Source organism: Melospiza melodia, chromosome 9, assembly GCF_035770615.1.
Source record: "Melospiza melodia melodia isolate bMelMel2 chromosome 9, bMelMel2.pri, whole genome shotgun sequence".
Taxonomy (NCBI): Eukaryota; Metazoa; Chordata; class Aves; order Passeriformes; family Passerellidae; genus Melospiza; species Melospiza melodia.
In genome coordinates, this window is record NC_086202.1 from 5,562,774 (window position 1) to 5,589,737 (window position 26,964).

The 26,964-nt window shown below is 45.1% G+C and overlaps 1 protein-coding gene across 2 annotated transcripts; it reads left to right on the top strand.

Annotated features, from left to right (window-relative positions):
* Positions 1 to 5,118: 5,118 nt before the first annotated feature.
* RGS10 (regulator of G protein signaling 10) lies at positions 5,119 to 26,694 on the top strand. Of its 2 annotated transcripts, XM_063163110.1 has the most exons (6): positions 5,125 to 5,207; positions 6,028 to 6,228; positions 10,601 to 10,719; positions 12,084 to 12,170; positions 19,032 to 19,175; positions 23,232 to 26,694. In XM_063163110.1, exons 2-6 carry the CDS (start codon positions 6,210 to 6,212, stop codon positions 23,376 to 23,378), a joined length of 516 nt encoding a protein of 171 aa, XP_063019180.1. In that variant the 5' UTR covers positions 5,125 to 5,207; positions 6,028 to 6,209; the 3' UTR covers positions 23,379 to 26,694. The 2 variants fall into 2 exon arrangements, with proteins under 2 accessions (XP_063019179.1, XP_063019180.1); XM_063163109.1 differs by lacking the exon at positions 6,028 to 6,228 and having other exon boundaries at positions 5,119 to 5,207.
* The last annotated feature ends 270 nt before the right edge of the window (positions 26,695 to 26,964 follow it).

The following is a 26,964-nucleotide window of genomic DNA, read 5'->3' on the forward strand; positions in this document are numbered from 1 at the left end:
TTCCAGCACCTTTTTGTTCTGTGGGATTTTGTGGAAGAACATAGGAACTCTTCTACAAGATGTATGCACAGAAATTTGCCAAGGTACGTGACATTTTACTTTGAATTCATGTTCCAAGGTCACAGTGCCAAGTGTCTGACAAGCTGCGTGACTTAGAACTTGATGTTTCCTTGAAGTGCTTCTACAGCAAAACCTTTCTGAAAGGTATTTCTGGGGTCTCTCCTGTCAATGACTCCTGAGTAAAAGGAAGACAAGATGCAAGGCACTTGTTAGAGGGATCCAGGTAGGTCTGAGTTTCCTGAGGCTGTAGAAACAGAGATTCCTTTGTAGTTATTTTCACTGTAGAAAATGCCTATGGATGCTTGAATTGTGAGTTCTGATTCAGTTATTGTCAGGGCCATGTTTCACTCATTTTCCACACCCCTTTTGCTGTGTTTCTCTTTTAATTATGTTTCTAGTTAACAGAGCTGTTCTTGCTTTTCATGCACCAGGAGACAAGTCTGTTGTATTTGCATCTGGTTCTTAGCAGAAACACACTGACCTCAGGTATCATTTTTAATATTCCCCTGTAATTCAAAAATCTTTTATTTCTGTTGTCTGTACCTGTTTTAGGATTTATAGATAGGTGTTGAAAGCATGTGCTAAGTATCTCTTTTTTTTTTTCTTTTATCTTCAGGTTCATGCCAGACTGAACATTTCACAAAGTTGGGTTTTCTTTACTGCACCCCCCCAGTCAGTCCTACCTATGTGTAGTCTAGAAGGCCTTAAAATGCTTTTAAGATTTTGATGATGATTTATTTCATTTCTAGTTGAATATATGAATATTTTACCTAGTCAAGATTTTTCTTGCTGTGAAATTGCTTATTGAAAACCATATTTCTTCATCGCAAGAGTTAATTCATAGTGCTGCTTTATTTTCTGAAAGCTGGGTTTAAATCCTGTAGGTTAAAAAATGGCATTTGCCTTTGATATTTAAAGGCAATATAAAAGGAAAATACAGTTCTTTCTTCTTTATAGAACAAAGTTGAAGAAAGCAAGAGTGGTTTAGTAGTAAGGCTGTTACCAAATTTAAATACACATTTATTACTAATCTAATGAAACATTTTCTTCCTTGACAGATGCAAAGAGCATAAAACTGCAAAAAATCAGTCACACCTAAATTTCAAGGTTTGAAACACATGGTCTTGTTTTTTTTTTCTGAGTGCAATTTATGAAGAGATCTAGGTGTAAGTAATGTAAGGTGGGAGCACTACTGGAGTTACTCAGCCTGTAATTCAGTTTCTGCATGTTTGAATTCACTGCCAGAATTTTGCACTCTGTATTTTGGCACACGTAAAGCTGCTGGATTGGAGGCACTGAGGAATGTTCCACAAGATTAGGGATAAAAGTTGACCCTGTGAACCTCCTTCTACTAGAAAGTATTGCAAAGGGGTGAGTCAGAGCTTTCTGTGAGTTCAAAGTGAAGAGTGCTGGATGAATTCCCCTGATTTATTTAGGCAAGCCTGAAATAGAATATAATTTTCTACAAGAATTCTCTTCAAGGCTGTTTTATGCTGTGTACCTTGCAGGAAGGTTATGTTTAGATTTATTCTGTGTGTATTTTACTAAAAGATTAAAACCTTTTATTATCTGCTCTTTCACTCTGGTATCTGTGAATCTTCAGGCAGTAACTGCATTTAGCTAAGACTTACAAACCTTGGCTTGAAACTAAAAATGATTTGTTGATTTAAGGTTAATAAAACTCAAAAGTGATTCTTGGCTTTGAGCAGTGAAAAACCACCCCAGATTTTAGCATCCAGTTCTGTTGCTTCCTCTGAAAAGAGCAGGGTTAACCACCACACTGCTGTGTTCGAGCAGGCAGTCATTCCGTGCTTTGTGGTGAAACTGAAAATGTCTGTGCTGAAGCATTTGGGTAAAACCCCACAAATGAGTCCCTGCAGGTTCATGATACTCAGTGCATTTCAGCATTGGCTGTTTCAAGTTTGTCAGCCCATCACGAACATCAAGATGTTGAGATGAACATTGAAGAAGTTTGAAATGTGCTTTTATTGAACCTGTGATTCTCTGAACAGTGTATGATTTTTGTGCACTAATTCTTGATGAAAAACCTCATTTTCTGGCCAGTGTTTACTTTGCAGTGCAGTATCTGGTCTTATTTTCTACTCTTAACCTTTTAAAGTCTAAAATTGATTTAAAGGGCTGGGATTTTTTTGCAGAGAAAAGAGAGATTCCTACTTTGAAGGCCTCCTCTTCTCCTTGTTAACATTTCTAATTTTAAGTTCTTATAAGTAAGTTCCACCTCTACTGAAATCAGTTGCATTATGTTGATGTAAATGAAATCAGCTTTAAATCATGAGTTGGGGTTCTCACAGTCTATTGATTAATTTTGAGTCTTTCAACTGCAATTTGGTGTTGAAATGAGCTGTGCATTTTATGAATTTTCTGTGGTGTTATTCATAGCTCAGCATGTTCCAGAATAGATTTTTGCAATGGCAACAGCTAAGCACAACTCCTTTCATTTCTTTTCAAATCCAGCTATTTAAATTTAAGTAAAATTACTCTTCAGAATACAAGTCAAATTTTAAAATAGCATCTTTGTCTGAAATCACATTATCAAGCGTGTGTCTGCCTTTTTGGGTGTCTTGCACATTCTCTTTCCCCCTACACACACTCACATCCATTCCTGACAGTGTCAGTGGGAAATTTGCTGAATTTTATCCAAATTCAAAAAGCTGCCCTGGTTTGGGCTGATGAGCAGCCCAAGGTTTGCTCTCACACTGTGTGCTAACAAATGATGCATGTGCAGAATGGAGCAGGAGGAGGCTCACAAAAGCTTTCAGGATCACTTGTAAGGGCACTTGACTATTTGAAGAGATTTCAGTTTTAATGGCACCCAGTTCATTAGGTGAGGTAAGTACTCAGAGCACACCATCCTCTCTGTGTTGCCTGGCCTGCAGCCAGAGGTTATGAAATGTGTGTGGGTTCATTTGTAAGGGAAATTTTGCCTTGTGAAATTAAGGAAAAGCTGGTAAAAAAAGGTCTAAAATCAATGTAAAAATGTAGAGATGTGGCATATGGACACTGGCACAGTTTGAATTAAATCATAATTTGCTATATATGGGTATTGCAGCTTTTTAGTGGAAAAAGATGCAAAAAGCACCACCAAATGAACCGTGCCTGAAAACCTCCGCTGAATTCACCTGGAAGGAAAATTTCCTGAAGTCATTTTGTCTGATGAAGCCCTGGCTCTTGAACATGAGAGCAGAACACACAGAGCAGCATCAGGAACATGGCACTGAGGGGGCAGGCACTGCTGTGCCCACCTGGGATTCTGCCTCTACAGCAGTATTTTCAAGGAAAAGGGGCAGAAACAAATCTTGGAAACATTTGTATCAAGGTGGGGAAAGGAACCTTGGATTCTGCAGGTGGCAGATCTGTAGGTCAGGTGTCCTGTTATATCAATGGACAAGGAGCTGGGCTCTCTTGGGTCTGTTGAGCACAATCTGACCTCCAAACATTCTCACAGTTCTTAATGTACTCCCTCAGCCCCAAATCCTTGATGTTAAGTCTTGAAGCTAATCTGGTAACTTCTTGTCAGTACACTGGCTCAAAGATGATGTAGTTGTCCTAGGAGTATGAGTTCCTAAGACTTAAAATAGAAACTTTGGGCTTTGTGACCTGAATTTTGGAAGAAAAAATAAAACCTGGTGCTGTCTGTACTGCTTCAGTGTGAATGTTCTGCCTGGAATACCTGGCACTAGTGGATATGACTATAAAAAGCTTTGGGAGGTGCATGTCCGAGCTGTCTTCTCCCACCTTGCCCCCTGCTCCTTTCCCATGTGCCTCTCCACGTGTTTTCCCTCTCCCAGCTGTGTCACCCGGCCCTGCTGCTGCCGGGGTGTTACACCCTGCTCTTCTGAGGCTTGCACGGAATTTCCACTTGTGTCCCAAATGTTGTGCCTGTCTCACACATCTGCCTGGAAACACCACATGCAGCTGCTGAGCAGTTCCCTCAGCAGAACAGCAAACTTTCATATTTTTTTAATCCACCCCAAAAGCCAAGAAATCTTTACCAGCTAACACAGCCTTTGGCCCCAGTGCCGAAGGCAGAAATCCAGGGGGTGCAGGCCAAATCTCTTCAGCTGGAAGGTATTGTGCTGTTGTTTATTTTGGAAGCACAGATGCAATTGATTCTTGTGTTCAGTCTTCTGGTGTCACCAGTTCCCAGGAATGAGATCTTGGCCTTGTGCATATAAGTGGAAAATATCCATAATTTTCAGTGAGATGGGGAGCCCATCCAAGTTCCCTCTGCGAACGGAGCTTCTTAGCAATGTGTTACTGTGTGTTCAGGATGGGATTTGGCTGAGGTGGAAATAAAACAACTGTTGACTTGTCTGCTAGCAGTGGTTTCTGTGATTTTTTTGTGTGTTGGAGATATTTCCAGTGGGATTTAAGCGCTCCCATTGCCTCCCACTACTGTTTTGCTGAGGTAATTGTCTGTTTGATGGCTCGCAGCTTTGTCAGAATTACACAAACTTCTCACATGCTGGATTTTTGAACAAATACGTTGGTAAAAACATTATTTCTGAAAGTGAAAGTACATTGGTTAAAATTGTAATTGCACTTTTCTGTTCAGAAATAATTGTCCTTTGAAATGTTGGACGAGCAAAGGAGTCACTCCAACACAAAAAGCTTGGCATGTCTATTCTGGTAAGACAGGACACAATTTCTTGCACCTGCTCCAAGGTGGCTAAAGCAAGGACAGGAGGGTGGCTGGTGGTTAAAGCCCAGCGGGGACACGGACGCTGCTATCCCGTGTCCCCGAGCACGGTGACAGGAGCAGTTCTGGTTGAGGAGCAGGAGCCCTGAGCCGGGCAGAGCTAGCGGCGGGATGGATGAGCGGGGTGCACGGCGATAACACCAGGGCAGTGGGAGCGGGGGCGGCGTGGCTGTGCTGGGCAGGGGAGGCTGAGGAGGGGGCAATCCCCGGCGGTGCCACGTTGCACGGGAGGTCCCCGCGCCCCTGGCTCGGCGCTCGGCGCTCGGCGGGGCCGGGCAGGTGCGGGGCTGGCGCCGCTCCCCGGGCGGGGCGGGGCGGGCCGGGGCGGGGCAGCGCGGCCGCCCTCGGGCTCGGCAGCGGGGCCGAGCGGCGCCCGGGATGTTCAACCGGGCCGTGAGCCGCCTCAGCAGGAAGCGGCCGCCCTCAGGTAACGGGGACGGGGCCGCGACCCCCGGGCGAGTCCGCGGCCGCTCCCGCCGGGGCAGCGCCGGGCCGGGCCGTGGGGGGTGAAGCGCTGTGGGGTGAAGCGCGGGGCTCACGGCGGTCCCTGGGCCCCGCCGGAGCTCGGGGCCGCGGCCGGGGCTGCTCGGCGGCCGCTCTGCCCTCAGCGAGGCCGCGGGGCCGCGGGGGATGCGCGGCCGGGGCGCTTCCCGCTACGGGAGCGGCGCGGAAGGGGGAACTGGGCTCGGCCCCTCTGCTCGGGCTGGTGCCGCCGCAGCCCAGCTTCACTCGGAACTGCCGCTGTTACCGGGGCCGGGGCGACAGCCCGGGACATCACAGCGTGCTTGTTCCTACTCCAAATTGACTTTGAGGAGTTCGCCTGTGGAGGGTTCTAGCCGGAACGGGGATTTCCAGGCAGTAATAATGTGGGACAGCGCGGATCCCTCTGCAGCCAGGCACTGTGACGCCGTTGGGTGTTTTGTATCCCCGATGCTGCGAGCCTGTCGGTTCCGAGGGGTGATGTCTGACATCTGTCACTGCTGGGACATTTGGGGCAACAGTTGCAATCTCCAAATCCTAGAAAATAACACTTTGTTTTATGGTGTGCAGGAAGAAGTTGCAATCTTTCTAAGAAAAGCCGAATGAAATCTTTGTCTAGAGTTGTTTGGGTTTTCTGGGGTTTTTTTGGGTTGTTTTTTTTTTTTGGGGAGGAGGGGGAGGAGGGCAGGCGGGGAAGGGGGTATTTTAAAGGCTATATGTCTGGTGAACAATTCCAGAGATGCTACAAAAGAGGAACGTCCCTTTAGTTTCCTTCCTTATAGTTAAAAGTGGAATCCAGTAGCCATCTGTTGCTAGAGACAGTCAAAAGAGGATGTTGAAGCTCGTGCTCTGAACACCCCACGCGTGAGAGGACAGCTCTGCTGTAGCAAAAAGGTCTAAAATTCAGCTGCTGCTAGGAAAAAACTGTTGTGCGAGGAGTCATCCGCTGATGCTTGGATACATGGAAAGTAAGGGAATTTTCCCTTTTCAGCTGCTTGCTAATGAAGTTTCCCACTGCTTCATACCTTGGATTTATTAATTCCAGACTGGTGATTGTTGCTGGGTAGGCTTTCTGGTGACTGTAGGACAAGACAAGGTATTCAGAGTGCTCTTAAAGTAATAATAAAGGCTCGTAGCTTGCAGATTTATGATCCAGGTGGATGAGGGGAGGACTGGTCATAAGTTCTTCAAAAGAGATGGAAGTGGCTTTTCCTGTTGTACATCCATGCTTAAATGTGGAGTGAGGAATGTGCTGCTTGCATGGTGCTTTTGTCCTTGTGAGTGTTTGTGTGGCTGCTGTTTGTTAGGGGGTGTGCAGAAGGGTGTGCAGGCAGGAGATGGGCAGGACAGGCAGCTGGAAGGGATGTGCTCAGCAGGACTCTGTGAGGGTGTGTGAGCCTGTGCTGCTCGATATGGGGCCACAAAGGCCACGGTATCAACAGCTGGAGAGTGGCAGCAGCTTGGGAAAGGGCTGCAGTGGGCCGTGCTTTGGGGGGCAGGGTGATCAGCGTGGCTAACTCAATTAGCCGTGTCCGAATCACTCCGCTTGAGGGGTTCCCGCAGGTTTTTGCTCTTCGCGCTTGTCAGAAACAAGGGCCAGGACTGTGAGTTCTGACCTGCAAAGTTGTACATATTGTGTTGATACCTCCTGGGATTTCAGCCCAAGCTCCTGTTTGGAGGATGCAAATATTTGGCATTTTTTGATAGCACCCTTCAGCTGATAATTACGGCGTTCTCAGCGCTGCTCTTACCGTTGTGGCGCGCACAAAGAGCCTTTATCTGCAGCCTGCTGCTGCAGTGCCATTGTGTGATGGCAAGGCAGCTCCTGCGAGCTTTCCCTCTAAAATAACGCTCCAGATAATGCAACTGGCTGAGCACGGAGTGCTCTGAAGAATGGTGCTGTTAAAAGAAGCACTCAATCATTTGCTGCGTTGGTAGGAGCAGCTGGCTGCTCCCCGCACGCCGTGCGAGCCGTGGCGGCTCTGAAGCACATTTCCAACTCAGTGGAAAGTTTGCTTCAGCAGAAACTCTTACAACTGAGCTCTGCTCTGCGTGCCTTGCTGCCTTTCTCTGCCTCTTGCTTCCTAGCCCATGCAAAAGGCAGCAGGCTCTGCTCTGAAATTTAATTAGCGTGTGATAATGTAATAAATGAACTGTAATGTAAGAAATGCAGTTGGCTTATTTATCATCTGATGCGTATTCTGTGTGTTGCTTTGACAGAAATATTGCTGGCAGAACTGCCATTTTGTGATGCCCTTTGTGATGCACAAAATTATCTCCCAGTTTTTAGTAACAGCAAATGTCTGCCTTCCTCATTTAAATGATCATACAGATGTATGTACATTTGGGGTCTTGTTATTCAATGGGATCAAGCTTGTTGTTTCCAAGGCTATGTTACTGAACTTTGTCAGCAGATGATTTTAACAGGATGAAGTTGTCTTTTTATAAATATCAGAGATAAATTGGTGTCAGAAGGATCATTCATGTAACTACACTGTTGTATTCCTCAAATGAATTTTTTTCAGACTCATTAATTTGCTCTTCAGTGAAAGTATAATTTTTAAGGTAATTTAGTAATAGAGATAGATTTGGGGATCAGCTTCTGGGGTCATTTTTGGGGAAAACCTCTTTCCTGTCTTTTAAAAAATCTGAAAATCACATATTAAATCTGCTGCATGAAACCAGCATGTGGAGCGGGAAGTTATGATCCTGACTGAGGGGATATCAGGTCACTTTTGTATTAGAATAAATGCTGGTGATGGCATATTTAATGGGGTATAGTAAAAATACCCAGCAGCTTTAATAGCCTCATAAAATTTCAGGGTAGGAAATTTGCAGCCTATTTATGTTTGTGCTGAAGGGGATGTTGATGTTTTGTGGTGGCTGCAGAGGAACGCTGGACATGGGCATTAATGGGGCTCAGCCTGGTGTCCCCAGCCTTGGGTGGGCAGTGCTGGGAGCTGTCGGCTGGGCTGAGCTGGGATTGCACCTCTGGGATTGCCCAGCACCTGAGACACCCCTCAGCCTCTGCTCTGGGGACAGAAATGAGGCCAGGGAGAAATGGAATAAATGAGGCAAGGGGTAAATGGAAGGGTTGCAATGGACAGACAACCCTTGTCTCTGTGCCAAGGTATTTTTTGGGCTGTGGGGAGCTGGTTAAGTGAGGAAATAAACTGAGTGGCAGTGTTCTGTGCAGGGCTCAGCAGAATGGACACCAGGACACTCATGTAGGTCCTCCCTTCTGAAACAAATTCTGGTTTTGAAGTTAAGGCTGTAGGAGAAGAATGCAGGGAAAAGGGGACTAGAGGGAGTAGGGTTTGGAGGCTGACAAGGAGGAGAGAACATGAATGCAGGGGTAGAGTTGGGCTGTGCTGGCTGGGCTGGAAGTGAGAGGAAAATGGGGAAAATGATGATCAGGGAGGGTAGAGAATGGCCAGCAGTGTAGTGGAAGATCAGTCAAAGCAGCAGAAGAGAAGCAGATTGATGTATCCTCAGTTTCTGGACGGATTTATTCTGGCCTTTGCCCACCAGGTTTTTTTTTTAGGCTTTCAAGGGACTGGGTCTGCATTGGCTCATTGAAACACCTGCTTTGCCACTAAGTAATCATTAGTGTCCACTTCAGCTTTGACTGGAAAAGAAACTCTGGAAATCAAATGTTTCCCCCTTTTGTTGTGTGCTAAGCCATGCTCAGAGGGGGAATGGCCTGGCTCTGCAGCCAGCAGCAGCTGCACACCCAGGGCTGCCATGCCTCTCCCAGGTGAGCATGAACACAGCAGCACATCCCAGCTCCTCAGAGGGCTTTGTGCTCTGCTGCAACACACTCGGCCATTCCCACTCCAACCTCACAGATTTTACTGAGATTGCACGCCCAAATACTTTGAGTCAGGTTTCTAAAACAAATTTTTCAAGTGCTGATCAAGAACCACATCCTTTTGCACGAAGGGGGGCAAACTGAGGCAGTGCTAACTTGCTGTGCTGCTGTCACATGGCGAGGCTGCAGCTGTGGTTTGGAGACAATCCTTAGGTCTGGCTCCTGACCTTTAAACTAGCAGAATTTTTAAAACAAAATCCCCTCCCTATCAAGGCAGAAAAGATGTTCATTCATTTAGAGCAGTTGGTGAAACGAGCAGACTCCACAGGTCCCCACCATCCAAAGCTCAGGAGCCTCTGCTGTCATGCCAATATTTTGTAGGGCTTTAACCTCAGTCACCAGCTGGAAAGGGCACCTGCTAGTGTGTATTTAAATACAAATATTAATATATGTGTATTTCTGCATAGAGAGTTTTTTGAGATACTTAATGAGGGTTAGTTTCATGGCGAAAGAACTGTTTTTAAAAGCAGAGCTTAAGCAGATGCAGATTTCCAGTAAGTTGGTAGGGAGAAATGAAGGAGTTATAAATAGAAGCTCTACTGGTTGCAGTAAGGGTTTTGTGCATCTCCCCAGTGCACAGTGACCTGAAGTGCAGCTCTTATCCTTCTGACTTCCCTCCTGTGTTCCCAGGGCACTTTGTGTGTGAGACGAGAGGAGGCTGAGCACTTTATGCCTGTGTTAGAGTTTTTCAGATGAGCAATAGCATTCCTGGAGTTTTTCCAAGTAATGGGTTTTCTGAAGGGTTTTTTGCCGTCGCCAGCCTTGAATGAAATGCACTTGTTCCTGGGATAGAGGAAATAGGAATTGTATTCCATCTTTCCTGTCTGTGAGAAGGCTGGCTGGTAGATCAGATGTGGCACAGTCCAGTACACCTTATGAAAGGAGAATTTCAGGGCTTGGAAAGAGTAAAATCACCCTCTTGCCCAAAACCAGGCTGACTCAGCTGGAGCGATGCTCTTCTGCTGAGTGTATTTCCTCCCATTGGGCTGGGTTAATATCTTGGACTGGTCCTCCTGCTAAACAAACCATTATTTTTCTTTCTTTCTCTGCTTTTACTGAGCATCCAGCTCCCAGTGATGATTCTCTTCTTAAAAATAAATTTCACATGTGTGACTGGCCAGAAGTTCCTTTAGAGAAGCCAACATTGTTGACAGTGCCAGAGCAGAATATGGACATTGGTGTGGTCATTGTGCTCCCCAGGCAGGAGGTGCTTGGACCCCTCTAAAGCAGTGACACTGCCTCCTTGCATGCTCATGAATTATGTGGCTGCAAGGAGTTTTTGCCTCCTTACAGGCAAAAATTCCTTATGCATGTATGTGTGTGTGTTCAGTTTCTGTTTTATGGGGTTTCCTTTAAAGAGAGCAGCAGAAATCAGGAGCGCGGGGGGAAATGGGGGGGACATCCACGTGGCTGATACTCCCATTTTTCTAAAGAAAATGCTGTTTTGTCCATTTTATTTTTTTTTCCAGAGATAAATGATGGTGAGGGCCACCCAAGCAGCAGCCACCAAGCCTTGAAGGGAACCTCGAAATGGGCTACATCACTGGAGAACCTCCTGGAAGACCCGGAGGGAGTCAAACGCTTTAGGGTCGATATATTAAATATGGTTAAACAAAATTCAGGGTTTAAGGCAGAATGAGCCTCAGCATGAAGGGTGCAGCACTGTGAGCACAGCACACATCCCTCTAGAGCTGGCAGAGCTTCTGAGGTGGCTCCTTTTGCCCCCTGCCACTGCAGCCTGTGCTCAAAAGGCAATGGCAAGGCTTTTGGCTGCACCTTCCTGATGGGATCCTTCCTCTCTTGCAAGGATTAACAAGCTGGATAAACTGCAGTCCCTGAGCCACTGATCCCTCCTGGCAGGCATTATTTGTCACTGAGATCCTGGGCTCTCACTTCTCACACATTGTCCTTAAGCCATGAGTTCCCAGGAGCAATCTGATGACTCCGTGGCTCTTGCTCTGTGTTTAGCAGCTCTACTGAAAATATTCCCTTTCAGTTTACTACAAAGTGTGGGCTGCTGCAGCTCAAAATGGCTTGAAGTTTAATTAGGTGAGGGTGGTGAGTTGGTGTTTCAAGGCCTTCTTGCCATGTTAGATGTAAGAATAGGAACTGCCTACTTCAGAGTGCTTTTGCCATGCTGTACTGATAAAATGCACTGGGGTAAAATGGTTTCCTGCCAGACTGGTTTGAAAAAGTGAGGTAAACAAGAATAACAAAATGCTGATTTTAAATTCTTAAAAAAAAAACAAAAAACCACCCCCAGCTGATCTTGGTGCTGTTTAATTCCCAGCATTACTTGGTCTCTATTTTTTTAACACTTGAAAGAAAAAACTGATGATCTCAGAGCTGTAAAAGTTTCAGTCATTACATTTCATAAATAAATTTAATGTACATTTTCTCCCCTCCCTCACTTTTGGAGGAATGTGCTGTGTTTAAACAGCATAGAGAGCACAGCTACATCCTCTGCTTCAGTTTGTTTAAGTGAATTTATTGCCACTGATGATCCCATTCAGAAATACTGTTATTTGTAGAGATTTTACTCATTAAAAATGTCAGAAATGTGCTGCATGAGAATCCCAAGTGCTTTGTGACTCTCATTAAAATGGTTCCTTTTACTCACCTGGGAATGAATTAATCTCTTTCTGGATTTCCCTTTGAGCCGTGGCTGTAAAAGTGCTCGAGTTATTTAAGGGAGGCTGAAGGAGCTGTTCCTGTTAGTTACTGATATGGTCTGAGATTAGATGGAGCCCATCCTCCTCCTGGAATGTGCTTTCAAAGAGCAGAATATCACAGTGTTCCATGTCAGCCCTGCAGATGCACAAATGCTTCTGTGACACTGGGCTGGGCAAACGCATGGTGAAGTTAATTGTAGGCAGCTTCTGGTGCTAACAGGGGAAAACAGCTGAGAAATTGGATCCTAACCTTGGTGGTTTTGTTTTTTCTCTTTCCTAGGAATTTTTAAAGAAAGAATTTAGTGAAGAAAACGTTTTGTTCTGGTTAGCATGTGAAGAATTTAAGAAAACGCAGGGAAAAAAGCAGGTATGTTTCCTAAATAAATTCTGCTTGTCAACAAAGTTTACTTAGCAGAGCTGGAGCTAAAACATCTCTGTTGCATAATGTGCTTTGCATGAATGCAAATAGATATATTTGAAGAAATGGCACTAAAATCATCCTGGTGGAATTGTTTGGAAACAAATCCATTTCTATTTCAAATCAAAACAAAGTGCTGAAATTGTCAAGTTTCCCATGTTTTGAAAACTGAACTTTTTGTAGTTTCTAGGGAATAGCAAAAGTTTTATTAATGCAGTGATGTTGCATCATCTTGTTTGCAAATATGAAGATATTTCATTCAGGACTTTTTTAGAGCATAGCAGCTATTAGCTGGAAATTTACACCACTGTGCTCTTAGTGGAACATAAAAATAACAAATGGCCCTAACAAAAATATTTTACAGCACCAAAATGAAACATTTTGCCTTATCAAATTACAAGTTACAAAACATAAGGGGTCTGTTTAAACTTTTTTACTTAAACATTTATCCAAACTGATGTATATCTGCAGAGTCTTTTAATTTTGATGACAGCTCTACCTTTCTAGTAGGAATTATTCTATTGGAAAATTTTCAACCAGGCACCTTCAGTAAGTTTTCTTCCCTCTGCTTGGATCTTGGCTTACATTTAGATCCACCAGGAGCAGAGGATCCACTTTCACATTTAAACTTTGAAGCCCACAGAGTCAGGCCTAAGATATGTACCATGTTTTGTTTGCTCGTTTCTCAAAATGTTTTTTGTGCCTTTTTTTTGTTTGTTTTGTTGTTTTCTTGAGAAATTTCAAATTTATCTGCTCTTTAAGAGCTCATTCTGTGAATATGGAATTAAGTAGAATCAAAACTCCAAGTGAGTATCCCTGTCCTTGAGTGTCAGACTCCTAAAGGTCTTTTTATTTGAAATCCCACTTTTATGCTTTTTATCTGAGGTAGCTCTTGTTGCCAAAGGGCACATTTGGCACCATGAAGAGGTGAGAGTGGGAAAATGCCCTTAAACCTCTTCCAAGTGAATCACAGAATTTCTGGGTTGGGAGAGACCTTCAAGATCATCGAGTCCAGCCCAGCCCCAACCCCTCAACTGAACCCTGGCCCCCAGTGCCACATCCAGGCTTTGTTAAACACACCCAGGGATGGGGACTGCACCACCTCCCGGCAGCCATCCCAGAACTTTATCACCCTTTCTGTGAAATCTTTTCCCTGCTATCCAGCCTGTATTTCCCTTGAGGCTGTGTGCTCTGGTTGTGTCAGTGCTGCTGCAGACAGAGCCCAGCCCCAGCTGAGCACAGGCACCTTTCAGGAGCTGTGAGAGCGATGGGGGCAGCCCTGAGTCTCCTTTTCTCCAGGCTGAGCCCCCCCAGCTCCCTCAGGGGCTCCTCTCAGGGTTTGTGTCCCCAGCCCCTCTGGATGTGCTCAGTGTGCCAAGGTCCTGCCCAAGCTGAGGGGCAGAGCTGGGCACAGCACTCAGGGTGAGCCCTCACAGTGCCCAGGGCAGGGCAGAGTGACCTCCCTGCTCCTCTGGCCACTCCATTCCTGCCCCAGGCCAGCAGCCTTTGGCCTCCTTGGCCCCAGGGCACTGCTGGCTCCTGTCCATCTGTCTGTCCATCAGTGCCCCCAGGTCCCTTTGGGCCTGGGCATTGTTCACCCACACCATCCCCAGCCCAGAGCACTGCAGGGGTCGTTGTGGCCAAAATGCAGGAATGGGCACTTGGATTTATCAAACTTCATCCTGTTAGACTCTGCCCATCCATCCAACCCTTCCAGGTCTCCCTTCAGAGCCCTCCTGCCTCCCAACAGATGGACACAGCTCCCAGCTCAGCGTCCTCCGCAAATTTACTGATGAAATTTAATTATTTTATTTATGAAATTTACTGATGAAAGACTCAATCCCCTCATCCATATCATCAATAAAGATATTGACCAGAGCTGGCCCCAGCACAGGGCCCTGAGGGACACCCCTGGGCCTGGCCCCAGCTGGATGCAGCACCATCCCCACCCCTCTCTGTCCCATCCAGGCAGGGCTGAGCCCAGCACTGAGTGCTCCTGTGCCAGCCCTGGGCTGCAGCTTTCCCAGGAGTGCTGTGGGATTGGGTGTGCTTGGAGGAACACCAGGAATGCCCAGGAACAGGAATCAGATAGAGATGGGTTAGGAAAGGTGTTAAGAAGAGCAGCCCTAAGAGGGCTGTGTCCAGACTGCAGATTCCTCTCCTAAAGTCAGTCAAATATTGTCAGCTTAAACAGTTTCCCAGCAGATTTTCAACAGCAAAAAAATTTCCCTGTTTTTCCAAACAATGCATTTTGCATAGGGGAGTCTGCTTTCTGTAAATATCCTGTGTTTTGCACTGAAAAAAAATCCCCTCGAAACAATTTTGCTGGGTTTAGCTGTGAGGTTTTTTTGAGTATTGATAAATCCATAAAAATACAACAAAACTGGGTTTTTTTGCAAGAAGAGGGAAATGTTCAATTTGTCTGTGAACTTTGTAACATTTAGTAATTCCAGTTTTGTGTATTCAGCTGCTTCCCTCCCTCATTAAGGTCCAGGAATACAGAAAGTCTTGAGGAAAGAACAACCAGTCAGTCAACTTTTCTGTAAAGTCCCACGCTTTCAGTGGGATAATAATCATATTTTCCCTTGCTAAATAATTTCCATATTTCTAGCTGATTTAGGATTGCTAATTTAGTATGCCAGTAGAGAAAATGTTCAAGTGATGTGCAGGGATAGGAGCTTGGTGAATCCTTCAATGAATTGCCAAATGAATGGACAGAGATTTAACTAGGTTCTATTTAGGTTAATTATCCAGTACCAGTCATTCCATAGTGTGGTCAGCCTGGAGTCTGGGGTTGCCCAAATTATTATAACTAAAGCCTGAATAAATGTGCTTTAGGATGACACAGACTTACAGTAAATTTTTGTAGCTACTGCTTATGGGTGGCTTTGTTTAGATAATTTACAAAGCTAGGAAAAGCACTAAAAATAGAAATCTTTCCAGTGTTTATGGTAGCATGAAGCGTGGATTTTTCTTCTGGAAGTGACTCTTGCAGAAGTCCCTTTTCATCTCTCCATTGTGCACACAGCATTCTAAAAACAGTTTTTTACTTGTTTTGTAGCTCACTTCTCCTTAAAACTGGTTTCCCACACAGATTAGCTCACAGGCACTGAGGCTCTTGGTCAGATGAAGCTGATATCAATTTAACCCAGATTGGAGGCAGTCCAGGGAGGCCACGGAGATGCTCCAAGGGCTGAAGAAGCTCTGCTCCTCTGCTCTGGACCCAGGCTAGGAGAGCTGGGGGTGGGCAAGAGGAGGCTCCAGGGAGACTTTCCAGGGCCTAAAGGGGCTTGAAGAGAGCTGGGGAGGGACTTTGGACACAGGGATGGAGTGACAGGACAGGGAAATGGCCTCAAACTGACATAGGGCAAGTTTGGATAAAGAGGAAAATTCTTTATGGAATAAAGAGAAGGAAATTCTTTAATGTGAGGATGGTGACACATTGGAACTGGTTTCCCACAGGGGTGATCAGTGCCCCATCCTTGGAAACGTTCAGTGCCAGGCTGGATGGGGCTGTGAGCAATCTGATCTAGTTGGGGATGTCCCCTGTCCCTGCAGGGGGCTGGAAGTAGCTGAGTAATTTCAAAAAGTAACTTCAAACTTACTTTATCTCAAAATTAAAGTTAATTCAAACCCTAACCATTCCATTATTCTATGAATGGGATTTCCCCCTCCTATTTTTAAAGGATGAGATAAACTTTTCATTACTGGAGGTGAGAGTTCTGGCCTGGGGTTCTACTTGCTCAGTTTAAACTTTTCCAAAGGTCAGCACAGAGCAGTGGGTTAAGCATCCCTTGTGCCAGGGATATTTCTTGTTGTCCTTTCTCTGCCAGGCTGGGGCAGTGTTTGGGTTTGTAGGGGCTGCTGTTCCATCGGTGGATGAGTCAGGGAGCAGGGCAGATCTTTGGCAGCTGCACAGCAAGGCAGCAGGCAGAGTGCATTGCTGCTCTAGACAGGTTTATGGTGGGTTCTGCCCCCCTTCTTCTAGCAGAAAGGTACAAAGTTCCCCCTCAGCTCAAGACACATCTCTGTAACTCAAAAAAAAAAAATTTCCTTTAAAATTGAAGTTAAAATACAGATTTAATGTTTGGTGAAGCTTGAGAAAACAATGGGATCAATTCCACTCGTAGCAGTGAGTTCTGCTGCCACCCTTGTGTTAGGGCATGAATTTAATTACTGAAATGGGAGTGGTGGGGATAAGGGAATGAAATATAACTCTAAATATTTTGTTGGAGCTAGTCACATGTTGTTGCATTTGTGACTGTTAATGAAATAAACAACATGTCAGTCGTGCTGCTTCCCAGGGTTTAAATGTTTCTCCTCTTGCAGCCGAGCTTCAAAAATAAACTACAGACTGTAATAAATGAAAATAAGTTACAGATTGTAATAAATGCTTCCAACAACAGGGAATATTTTCAGCTATTGCTAAAACCCACCAAAATGTCCATGTTGAAGTGCTGTAGTGAATGATTCCAGAACAAAGCCCTGTACATTCAGGGGTTTCTTCTGTTGCTTCCCATGTGGAATGCAGCAAGGGTTGAGCAGGGCTGGGTGATGCTGCACAGCTGGAGCCTGGTCTGCTGAGCATCTGGGGCTCCCTTCTGCTCGTTTGGGAGCCACACATGCTTGGGAGCTGAGCTTGACCTCAGGAAAGGAGGAAGTGGGGAGGAATATTGGATGCGCTGGGAATAGCGAGGGGGGTTTGCTGTGGACAGAACTTCATGCTCCAAATGGGAATCTGGCAGGGACACTGGGGAGAGCACACAGATGGAGCTGGGGACTGCCAGCAATCCTTCAATAGCCACCTGTGAGCTTTGAGGAGCCCAGCTTAAGAGCTGTTCCAGTTCCAGGGTCCCCTGAGCTGAGGCTGCTGCAGAGCAGAGAATGTCACCGAGCGAACAGGGACAATCTCTGCCTCCTCCACCTGAACCTGGCTCTGCCTGAGTGACATTTGGGGGGTGTATGAGCACACTGGCAGCTTTGACTGTTCTTTCTTTTTAAAGCAAATTATAAGCTGTAGTTAATCAGCTGCTGTGCTGCTGAAGCACAGAGCAGTTCTATTTGCAGCAGAACCTGTAACCTTCAGCTGAGCAAAATTTCCAAATTTCCCCACTGCTGTAAAGCCAGGTCCTCTGTGTCTCTGCAATGGCCTCCTCTCCCTACCACAGCTCTTTCACTTCCTTTCTTTGTTATTCTTCCTCACAAAATCCAAAGTGCCTCCCTGTTTCAGCGGCCTCCCACACAGTCCTGTTGTTCCTCTCCATGCTCTTTAAACTTCCCCACAGTTACTTCTAGTTTTGTGTTCCCTCTCCAGCCTCCCTCTGCTCCTTCTCTGTAGTGCCCAGCTTGCTCCTGTGTCCTTGGGCAAGCAGCTACATCTGCCTTGATTAGCCAGCAGCAGAGAACATCCTGGCAGTTCAAGCACAGCAGAGAACTTCAGACTGCAGCTTTTCCCTTGGTGCTTGTGCTGCTTTTCCTCTCCCTTTCTTTTCTCCTGCTGGTTTTCCATTGACTCAGCAGGAGGGTAATGTTTTTCTCAGTCCTTTGCCCCTCTCTCAGGTATGGTTGAGATTGGACAGCAGGTTCAGGAGTCATTTGGGTGGGACTGGCAATACAATTTTTCATGCAATAAGAGCTGAAGGCCCCTTTGCTGTGCCCTCATTGGGACATTAACTGTGCCACTTGTAGCAGTCACACCTTTGATCCCTTGGATTAATTGGTCATTTAGAACAGAAGTGGCTGACCCAGTCCTCCCTGAGCTGTGAAACAAGTTGGAAATGGTTAAAAACAGTTCATTGTGACCTAATGCACTTGACAGGTAATGTTCTACCCACCAGATGAATAATGAGTTTTAAAAAGGAATTCTAGAGCATGAGTGTCCCCTTCAGCAGTGAGAGTCCCCAGCTCTTTAGGCCTCCTGAATGCTCAAGCACAGGCAGCTTTTATTCTAATTACCCCTGAGTGTAAATGTACCTCAGCTGTAAAACATGGAAGTAATTCTGACACTCCTTCATGGGCAGGATTTAAATGCTTCCTTCTTCAAGCCCCATCCCCATCAAAGGCACATCCCTTTGGCTGCTGTGGGGCTGTGGTTGCTCATTAGGGGCACCCTGGGGGCCCTGCTGAGTGCCCAGGGCTCAGATGGCCCAGAGCAGCTGCTGGCTCTCAGCATGCAGAATTCACATTGCAGCAGGGGCTGGGCCCTTGCCTGCCTTGGTTCTGCTCTCCCTCTCTGGCTTCCTCTCATCCAACCATCTGTTAAGGGGCCTTTCCTTGAACTTCAGGGGATTGTGGCCACTCACTGCTTTGAAGATGCTGGTGGGGTCAAGATGTTATTGCTGTTATTTGTTTGACAAGGGAAGAGCTCTGAAATAGGGCAAATACCAACAAACAGCTTTAGGCAGGTCAGGCCCTTATTTATCAACTCTCAGAGCCTATTGAGAGTCTTATCATTGCCAATTAGCCAAGCTGTTGCTGTTTTCTTAATTTGTACTTTTCACTCTATTTTCCCTTGTAGTAAGTTCCCAGTTTTTCTTCCTCTGGGTTTCTTGCCCATACTGATGACCTGTTAGGAAAACCATTTGTCTCAAAAGCAAAGACAAGGTGTAGTTGATGATGCTGGGCAGTTTTACACTGGCTGCTGAGATTCAGGCATCCCAACCTGCTGAATTCTGGCAGCTTTCACTGATCCCAGCGTAGCTTTTGACCTGTTCCTCTTCCAGTACAAATGAACATAACACAAGTGAGATAAACCTGATGCAGACAACATTCCCACAGCAAATAACTCTTTAAATAAATCTCCTTTTGCAGATGCAGGAAAAAGCTAAAGAGATTTACATGACTTTCCTGTCCAGCAAAGCTTCCTCCCAGGTCAATGTTGAGGGGCAGTCCCGTCTGAGTGAGACCATCCTGGAGACACCTCACCCTCTCATGTTCCAGAAGCTCCAGGACCAGGTAAAGTTATTTATTTCAACAACACAGTTTCATTCATTTTTGTCTGGTTTTGGTGAGCTCTGCTTTCTAGCCATCATTGAACAGGTAAGCACAGAGCTGGGTTGTCCATGCTGGGGGTATTAATGCAGCTGCTCTGAGATATTCCAGGTTCTTGGCCCCATCTCACTACAACCAGTTAATAAGGAGAATCAATACAATCATTCTAATTCCAGCTCAGGACCTTCCTGGACAACTGGCTGGAGTTTTCTCCAGGGTCCCTGCGTGGGTAGCTTGAGAATCACCCAGACTAACTCAGTGCCTTTGTTTTCCTGTGTATTCACTTGTTCTGAGTCATTGCTGATGTTTGTTTCTGTAGTTGCCCCTGGTTTCCTTGAGAGCTCAAATTTCTTCATTTTACTTTGCTTTGGTGTTTATCTTGATATGAATGTAGCACAGTTTGCTGAAAACCCTCCTCTTCTGCAACATGCAAGACTTAGAGGAGTTGGTCTCTGCTTTGCCTTTCCCTAAAGAACCTGGGAGGTCTGGTAGAAATTAGCAATTTTGCAGGCATGTCTTTAGGTGATAAATTTTCTTGATATTCAGCTGATTTCAAAGCATAAGTTATGAAGTGAGTCATTCTTATCTGCAGCTTTCCAGCACTTGCAGTACTATTTTTAATTCCTGTACCATCCTCAGGACTACCTGTATTTTCCACTTGGCTCTTTCCTTTTGTGGAGAAACAGCTCAGTGATTTAAACAGGGTTTTCAGCCCATTTCAGTCAGGTATTGAATACACTGGCTGGGGCACTTAGAGGGGTCTGAGGAGCAAAGGTTCTGCTGTTTTTCAGGCAGATTGCAAGACAATAGCAGTGGAAATAACTGAAACCCAATTTCAATGTGAAGAAAAAAAGTTTTTAATGAAAAAAGTTCTGACTTGAGTAAAGGGAAGGAACTGTTCTGGTAGATCTTAGCACTGCAGTTCAGGGTGAGTGGAGCTGGAGAGAACACTGGAGTTAAAATATTTGCTGTTTATAAATGACATGCACATGGAGAGCCAAGGATCAGCAATACCTGAACTGGAAACACACTGGGCTAGTGGTGGAGGAATCCCTCTAGTGTGGGAAGAAAATCTGTGAGCTTTCAAAAACAAATGCAGAGCATTTATGGGTCATTGCAAGTTTCCAGTGCTTGAAGCTACTGTTTATTGCTGTTAGATAATGGCTCAGAAGAGTTATGGTCTTCTCCAGCTTTCAATCCTTATAAAGTTATGAGGAGCGGTGTAATTTGTTCTCTGAGGAGCAGAGCTGAGCACTGTTGGCACTGTGGGTCTGGAGGAGAAGAAGGCAGAGCTGAAAGGCCACAATCTGGTGTTCAGCAGTGCTGGTAACAGGAGCTTCAGTTCTGCAGAGAGCTCCTGGTTTAACTGGGGACACTGGTGGGGTTGGCTGGGGACACTGGTAGGGTGTCTCAGCTGCCCATGGGCTGCCCCAGCTGCCCCCAAAGAGCTCCTGGTTTAAATGGGGACACTGGTGGGGTTGGCTGGGGACACTGGTAGGGTGTCTCAGCTGCCCATGGGCTGCCCCAGCTGCCCCCAAAGAGCTCCTGGTTTAACTGGGGGCACTGGTGGGGTTGGCTGATGCCCCCAAAGAGCTCCTGGTTTAACTGGGGACACTGGTGGGCTGTGGCTGCTGCCCCCAAAGAGCTCCTGGTTTAACTGGGGACACTGGTGGGCTGTGGCTGGTGCCCCCAAAGAGCTCCTGGTTTAACTGGGGACACTGGTGGGGTTGGCTGGGGACACTGGTAGGGTGTCTCAGCTGCCCATGGGCTGCCCCAGCTGCCCCCAAAGAGCTCCTGGTTTAACTGGGGACACTGGTGGGCTGTGGCTGGTGCCCCCAAAGAGCTCCTGGTTTAACTGGGGACACTGGTGGGGTTGGCTGATGCCCCCAAAGAGCTCCTGGTTTAACTGGGGACACTGGTGGGGTTGGCTGATGCCCCCAAAGAGCTCCTGGTTTAACTGGGGACACTGGTGGGCTGTGGCTGGTGCCCCCAAAGAGCTCCTGGTTTAACTGGGGACACTGGTGGGGTTGGCTGATGCCCCCAAAGAGCTCCTGGTTTAACTGGGGACACTGGTGGGCTGTGGCTGCTGCCCATGGGGTGGCCCCAGCTGCCCCCAGGCCATTTCTTTGTGCTGAATGGAGTGGGGTAAGAGTGGCTCACAGAAATCCAGAATGCTTGCGGGGTGAATGTTCCTGCTCCACAAAGCAGTGAGAGGAGGAGGAGGAGGAGGGAGGGGGAAAGGAGGGGTCTGCTTTGGCACATGATTGTGAACTCTGCTCTGTGTATTTGGCTGCCCAGACTGCACAAGATCTTCATCTTCAATGCTCTTTCTCTCTGGGAGATGCTTTAAGGGATACCAGGAGCAAGAGGGGTCTAAGTTCTTAACACAGGCATGATGTTTTAACAGGAAATGTCTTCCTCACAATTTTTTTCCCCCTTGAGCTGGTTGGATAGATTTAATTATATTGTAGTTAGCCAGTGTCAGGAGGGATAATTTGGCTTTGCCTAACTCAGCAAGAGTTCAGACCCTGGAGATCAGGCTCTACACAGAATGGGTGTTTTGGGATGTTTTTTCATATTCCAGTATGTTTCTTAAAGAATAATATTTCCACAGTTTTAGACAATAATGTAACTATTTAAACATGTAAACAAACACCTTGTTAGTAAAATCCAGTAAATTACTGGTTAGTAATTTACTTGTAAGGGAGCTATTTCAGCAAGTGCACAGACAAGAACAGTCAAATTTTAGGTGTTTGCCTGTATCTGTCCAGGTTCCTCGAGGATGTGAAATGAAAAGCAGTTTGAGATTGGTTTTTTCCTCCTAGCAGAGAGCTGTTAGCTGATTGTGCTATCAGTTACAAGTGAGGCTTGTAAAGTTAAAGCTGAGTTATCCACACATGGAGTAGCCACATCTGCAGGTGAGAACCCAGGAATTTGTCTTGGAAATTCAGTTATTCTGAGTATCAAAAAAAAAAAAAAATCTGTCCTGAAACATGACTCAGAGAGGCTCCACCAGTGAAATAATAGACTGAGGGTGAGGCTGGCCTTGGTTTTGCTTCAATTATAGTTTTGAAGTTTACTTTTTTCCCTTCCCCTCTGTTTCAACACCAAGCAAAATATAGTCCTGACCTTGACACCTGAACAGAATCCAGGCTCCTCTCCCAACACTTTTGTTTTCAGAAAACTCCAGAAGAATTGTAGGGTTTTGTTGTTTTGGTTTTTTTTTTGGTCTGCAGTGGGTGTAAATAGAAGAGCAGAAGTGATGCTGAGGGATGAGCCTGAGCTCAAGCCCTGGGAGTGAAAAGCTGTGCTTGGGGCTGACTTTGTGTTTCCATGCTGGCTGTGAGAATCTCTTGGCCTGGTGAAAAGTATAATTACACAGGTTTAATCCACCAGCAATTTAAACCCACATTTTAACTGGCAAAGCACATCTGCACCAGGTCAGCTCTTTGTGGCAGGTTCCTGCAACATTTCTCATCTGGCCTGAGACCACTCTTGGCATTCTGTCTGACAAGGGTGGGAGGATTGGTGAAGGTTTAAGGAATATTGGCTGAACCAGGTGTTTCAGTATTTGTGTGAATCACTCAGAGGCTTTCCTGGGTTATCCAGTGCTCTGCATGGGTTATTGTGCAGCCCTCAGGAGTCACTGCAGCCAGAAAGGTGCACAGAGGGTACCTCTCCTTCTTCAGAGCTCTGCTTTGTCCCTCTCAGTGCATCTCCTCCCTGAGCCAGCCGTGGAACCTCCCACCTTCAGTATCAGGTGTGCAGAGCTGGCTATTGTGAAAAGTGCAATTTGATTTTTAAACTAACGTGGGTGGTACAGCCAGGCAGTGACCGTGGAACCAACGTTGTTTGCTGCATGCTGCCCCTTGGACAGCTGCAAGTGTATTTCTTTAAAATGTAATCCTCTAGTACAGACAGAACATTGTACAGCTAGTACATGGGAATTACAGCATCCTTGTCGTTGAAATTCTCATTTTGCTGAGCTCATTTGCTTTGTATTTTCCCTCCTCTTCCCAGATATTCAACCTCATGAAGTATGACAGCTACAGCCGCTTCCTGAAGTCAGACATCTTCCTAAACCATAAGAAGAGTGAGGAGCAAGAGGAGAACTCCCCAGAGGCTCAGACTGCAGCTAAAAGAGCATCAAGAATTTACAACACATGAGACACAATGGATCTCCTCAGGAGAGGCCCTACAATAAGGAAATTACACTCAGGAACAGTCTAGGTTCATAGCAGTTGCATTTAGGGCTTGGAAAGCTCAGAACCTTTTTAGGAGATACTTACCTTCTTAATTGCTTGAATGACTAATTGTTTTTGCATGACAGCTATTAACCAAGCACCCATGGAAGGACTGTTCCCCAGCTAAAATGCTGAGGTATTCCTCCCTAGCATGAATTTCCTTTCATACTTCACAAGTTAAAATGCTTTCAGTTCTTTTATTTTCCTTTGTGAGGCATCTTGGTGATGAGAAACGGGAGATAGCGTGGTTGGGTTTTTATTTTTGCCTTGTAATTTTTATTTGAGGACTAGCTTTTACATCCTGAACTGCTGGGAGAAGCAGCTGAGGAGAACATTTCACATTAGTTTGTGGGTGAGTCATTCACAGCTAATTTAATCATAAAGGGACAGCATCTTTCAGGGTTAAGCTCAGTAGAATCCAATCCCTTCCTGTGTGACTTTGTTCTTTCAGGGTGATGTCTGTTTTGCTTTGCCTTTATTGCTGGATCAAAACACTTCCCTAGTCATGATTTTCATTTTTGTATCTCCTAAATTTCCCCTTTTTTTGCAGTAGACAATCACCTTCTTCAGAGGATGGGAGAGCCTCTATTCCCTTGGGAGCAAATGCTCCAAAAGAGGCAGAATCTCTGAAGAATTCCTAACTGCCATTAGGAAATGTGACAGCAAATGAGTAAATGTCCCTCTCAGGGCACACTGGTCTCAGCAAGGCTTGGCTTTGTCCCTCATACCAGTGTGACATCAGATGCTGCTATCAGGAAGCATCTGGTCTCTCCCAGGTCTCCTGACCAATCCTGCTCTGGGCACCAACTGTGCTTTGGCAAAGGACCAACACACCAAATCTGCTTTTGTTTTACTTTTTTTTTTTTTTTTTTTTTTCCTGCTAAAATCACCCTTCAGAATTTTTTTTTGGCCCACTCAAATATTTCAGGGTTTCCTAATCGTGATTTTGGAGAGCTGCAGTGGAACAGGGAGTTGGGTTTGGGCTTCAGCCACTCTCACATCAAGCTCAAGTGCAAGGAGAGTTTATTTCTGCCCTGTGCAATCAAAGGTTGGTGGAAAAAGACCAATTCCCATTCCCAGTGAGCATTCCATGTTGTCCTGGGAATGTGTCAGCACTGCAAAGCACATTTTGGCATAGAGTTTTTCATGTGTTCATGTAGTTTTTGATTAATTCACTGCAGTTGTTACTAAATTGCAGTTTAAGCTGGGAAAGTGTATTAGCTACTTGCTCTATTTACAAGCTTCACAGCTGTGGTCTGGCTGTTTCCCACTCTCTCATTATTTACTCTTCCAATTTTTGCACTGCTTGTCTTGAACTTTTGTTTATGTGCTGGCTAATCTAAATGCACAGTTAGCTTTTGAACATTTTGTACTTATTTTTTTTCTGTCAGAAAGGCCAGATATGTTTCATACATTGCTGTCACAACCAATGTTTAAAAATCTAAGTCTAGTTTGTCATTTTTGAGAATGCAGACTCACTTGGTAGACTTAAGTATTTCTTTTAACTCTGAGCCACTCTTGCAGGTATTGTGTAAATGAAGTTTTTTCCATGGGCTTTTCCCTAGTTAAAAGTGGGGATGGAAGTTCTGATTCTTCCCCTAGAGCTCCATACCCTGTTCATTTTTAGGAAATCAAAAGAAGAGGTCAGTGCCTCCACAATATGCATGTTGTAAGGTGTAATTCTTATGCACTGAGTTAATGTTCTTTTTATGCTCTTGAAAGATTTAATGGTGAAGTCCCATTACTTCAGGCACTTTCAGTGGTATTTGACCTCATGCTTAAGCTGTATTTCAATGTTTTACTGAATAAGAATGAACTAAACATGTGCATGAATCTTTTTTTTTTTTCTTTTTTTTCCTCTGCTGAGGTCTTGGAAATGGGACCATCCAGTTCTGGACTTGCCAACTATTTGTAATCTCAGGATTACCTCTTTTAAAAATCCACTGTAAAAACAAAACTCTTAATGCCTGCCACAGCAGAGGACAGAACTTGTGATAGCATTGAAGCCCTTGGGAGTGGGCAGCTCAACCAGTTTAGGACGTGGGATTTGTATTTTCCCAGTGTTTGCTGCATTAGTCTTAGTGATACTGAAAAATTCAGCATGGGGCCATTCATGGGAAAGATGCAGAACCAGCTCTTACCACATTCATCACATGGATGCACACTAGATTCATTTTTAATCATATTGATTTTAAAAATGCATGAGCAAGGCAGGAGAGTCTTTGACTATCATGTTTTAAAAGGGTAATAATAGAAAACAAAACCAGGAGCCTTATGAACAAAGGTGGGGTGGTAAAGAGAGACAATAAGTTTGTAGCTGCTTATGACCAATATTTCCTTGGCAATATGTTCCCTTTCAGGTACTGTCTTTGCTTGCTCAGAGCAAATGCCCCACATGAGTAGACACAAAGGTGCTTTACACTACCACAGGATGAAAGTTACTTATTAAGAAATGGAAATGGATTTTTCAGCAGCATCTCCAATCCTATCAAGTTTATTTCAGTACCTATTATGTTCCTATATATATACCTTATATATATAGGTGTGTATATATATATATACACACCCATATATACCTTATATATAGGTAGATATATATACCTATATATATAGGGGTGTGTGTGTATATATATATATATACCTAATATACCTTAACCCACAAAATTCTTCATCTTTGAGTTGCTCTTTTACCTCAGAGGTAAAAAGTTGTTGCACCATTCTCTTTGTGGTGCCTGGGTTTGTTTGATTTCTCTACAACACCCACAAGTAGACTTGCAATGTGCAGAAAGCAAAGATGTTCTTGCTATTCATTAGATTATCTGTATTTTTCAGTAAAAGGGCAATGAAATTAAACCCATGCAAGCAGATGCCTGTAATTGCAATTTGTGTATATGTGGGGAAAATTGGTATTACTACAAACTTGCTCCTGGAAGTAGGTGACACTTGCTCCATGTGGCACAGAACAAATCACACAAAGAGAAAGAACTGTTTCCCTGGGAGTAAATCCCTCATTCCAGGAACTGTTAACATTGCATCCAACCTCAGGCTGTAAGTGGGTGCTCAGAGTTGCTCATGTAGAGATTAAAGATAGGATCTACTCCCTCTCGTAGAGCTTACACTGAAGGTATGAGCACACAAAACAAGCAAGAGAAGTTTCATGCCTGATTGCATGCCTTAAACTCTACCCTATTTTGTGTTTCTCAGCTGAAAAATAAAAAATATTGTACAAATACACCAAATCTGTGTGCTGACAGGTGTTTTATGTTCTGAACAGAGTTTGGGTTGAGGTGGCTCCATGTCCCATGATGATCCCATTTTCAGCTCTCACAGTTTACACTCTGCCCTGGTGTGTGGGGTTTTTTTCCTTGGAAGAAGGAATGGCACAGTGGGGCTCACTTCTGCCTGGGCTCTGAACAAATTGCAGTAAGTCAGGGGAAGATGGACAAGAGAAGATGCTTTTGGTACCTGCTCCATCTGCCCGGGCTCGGAACAGATTGCAGTAAGTCACT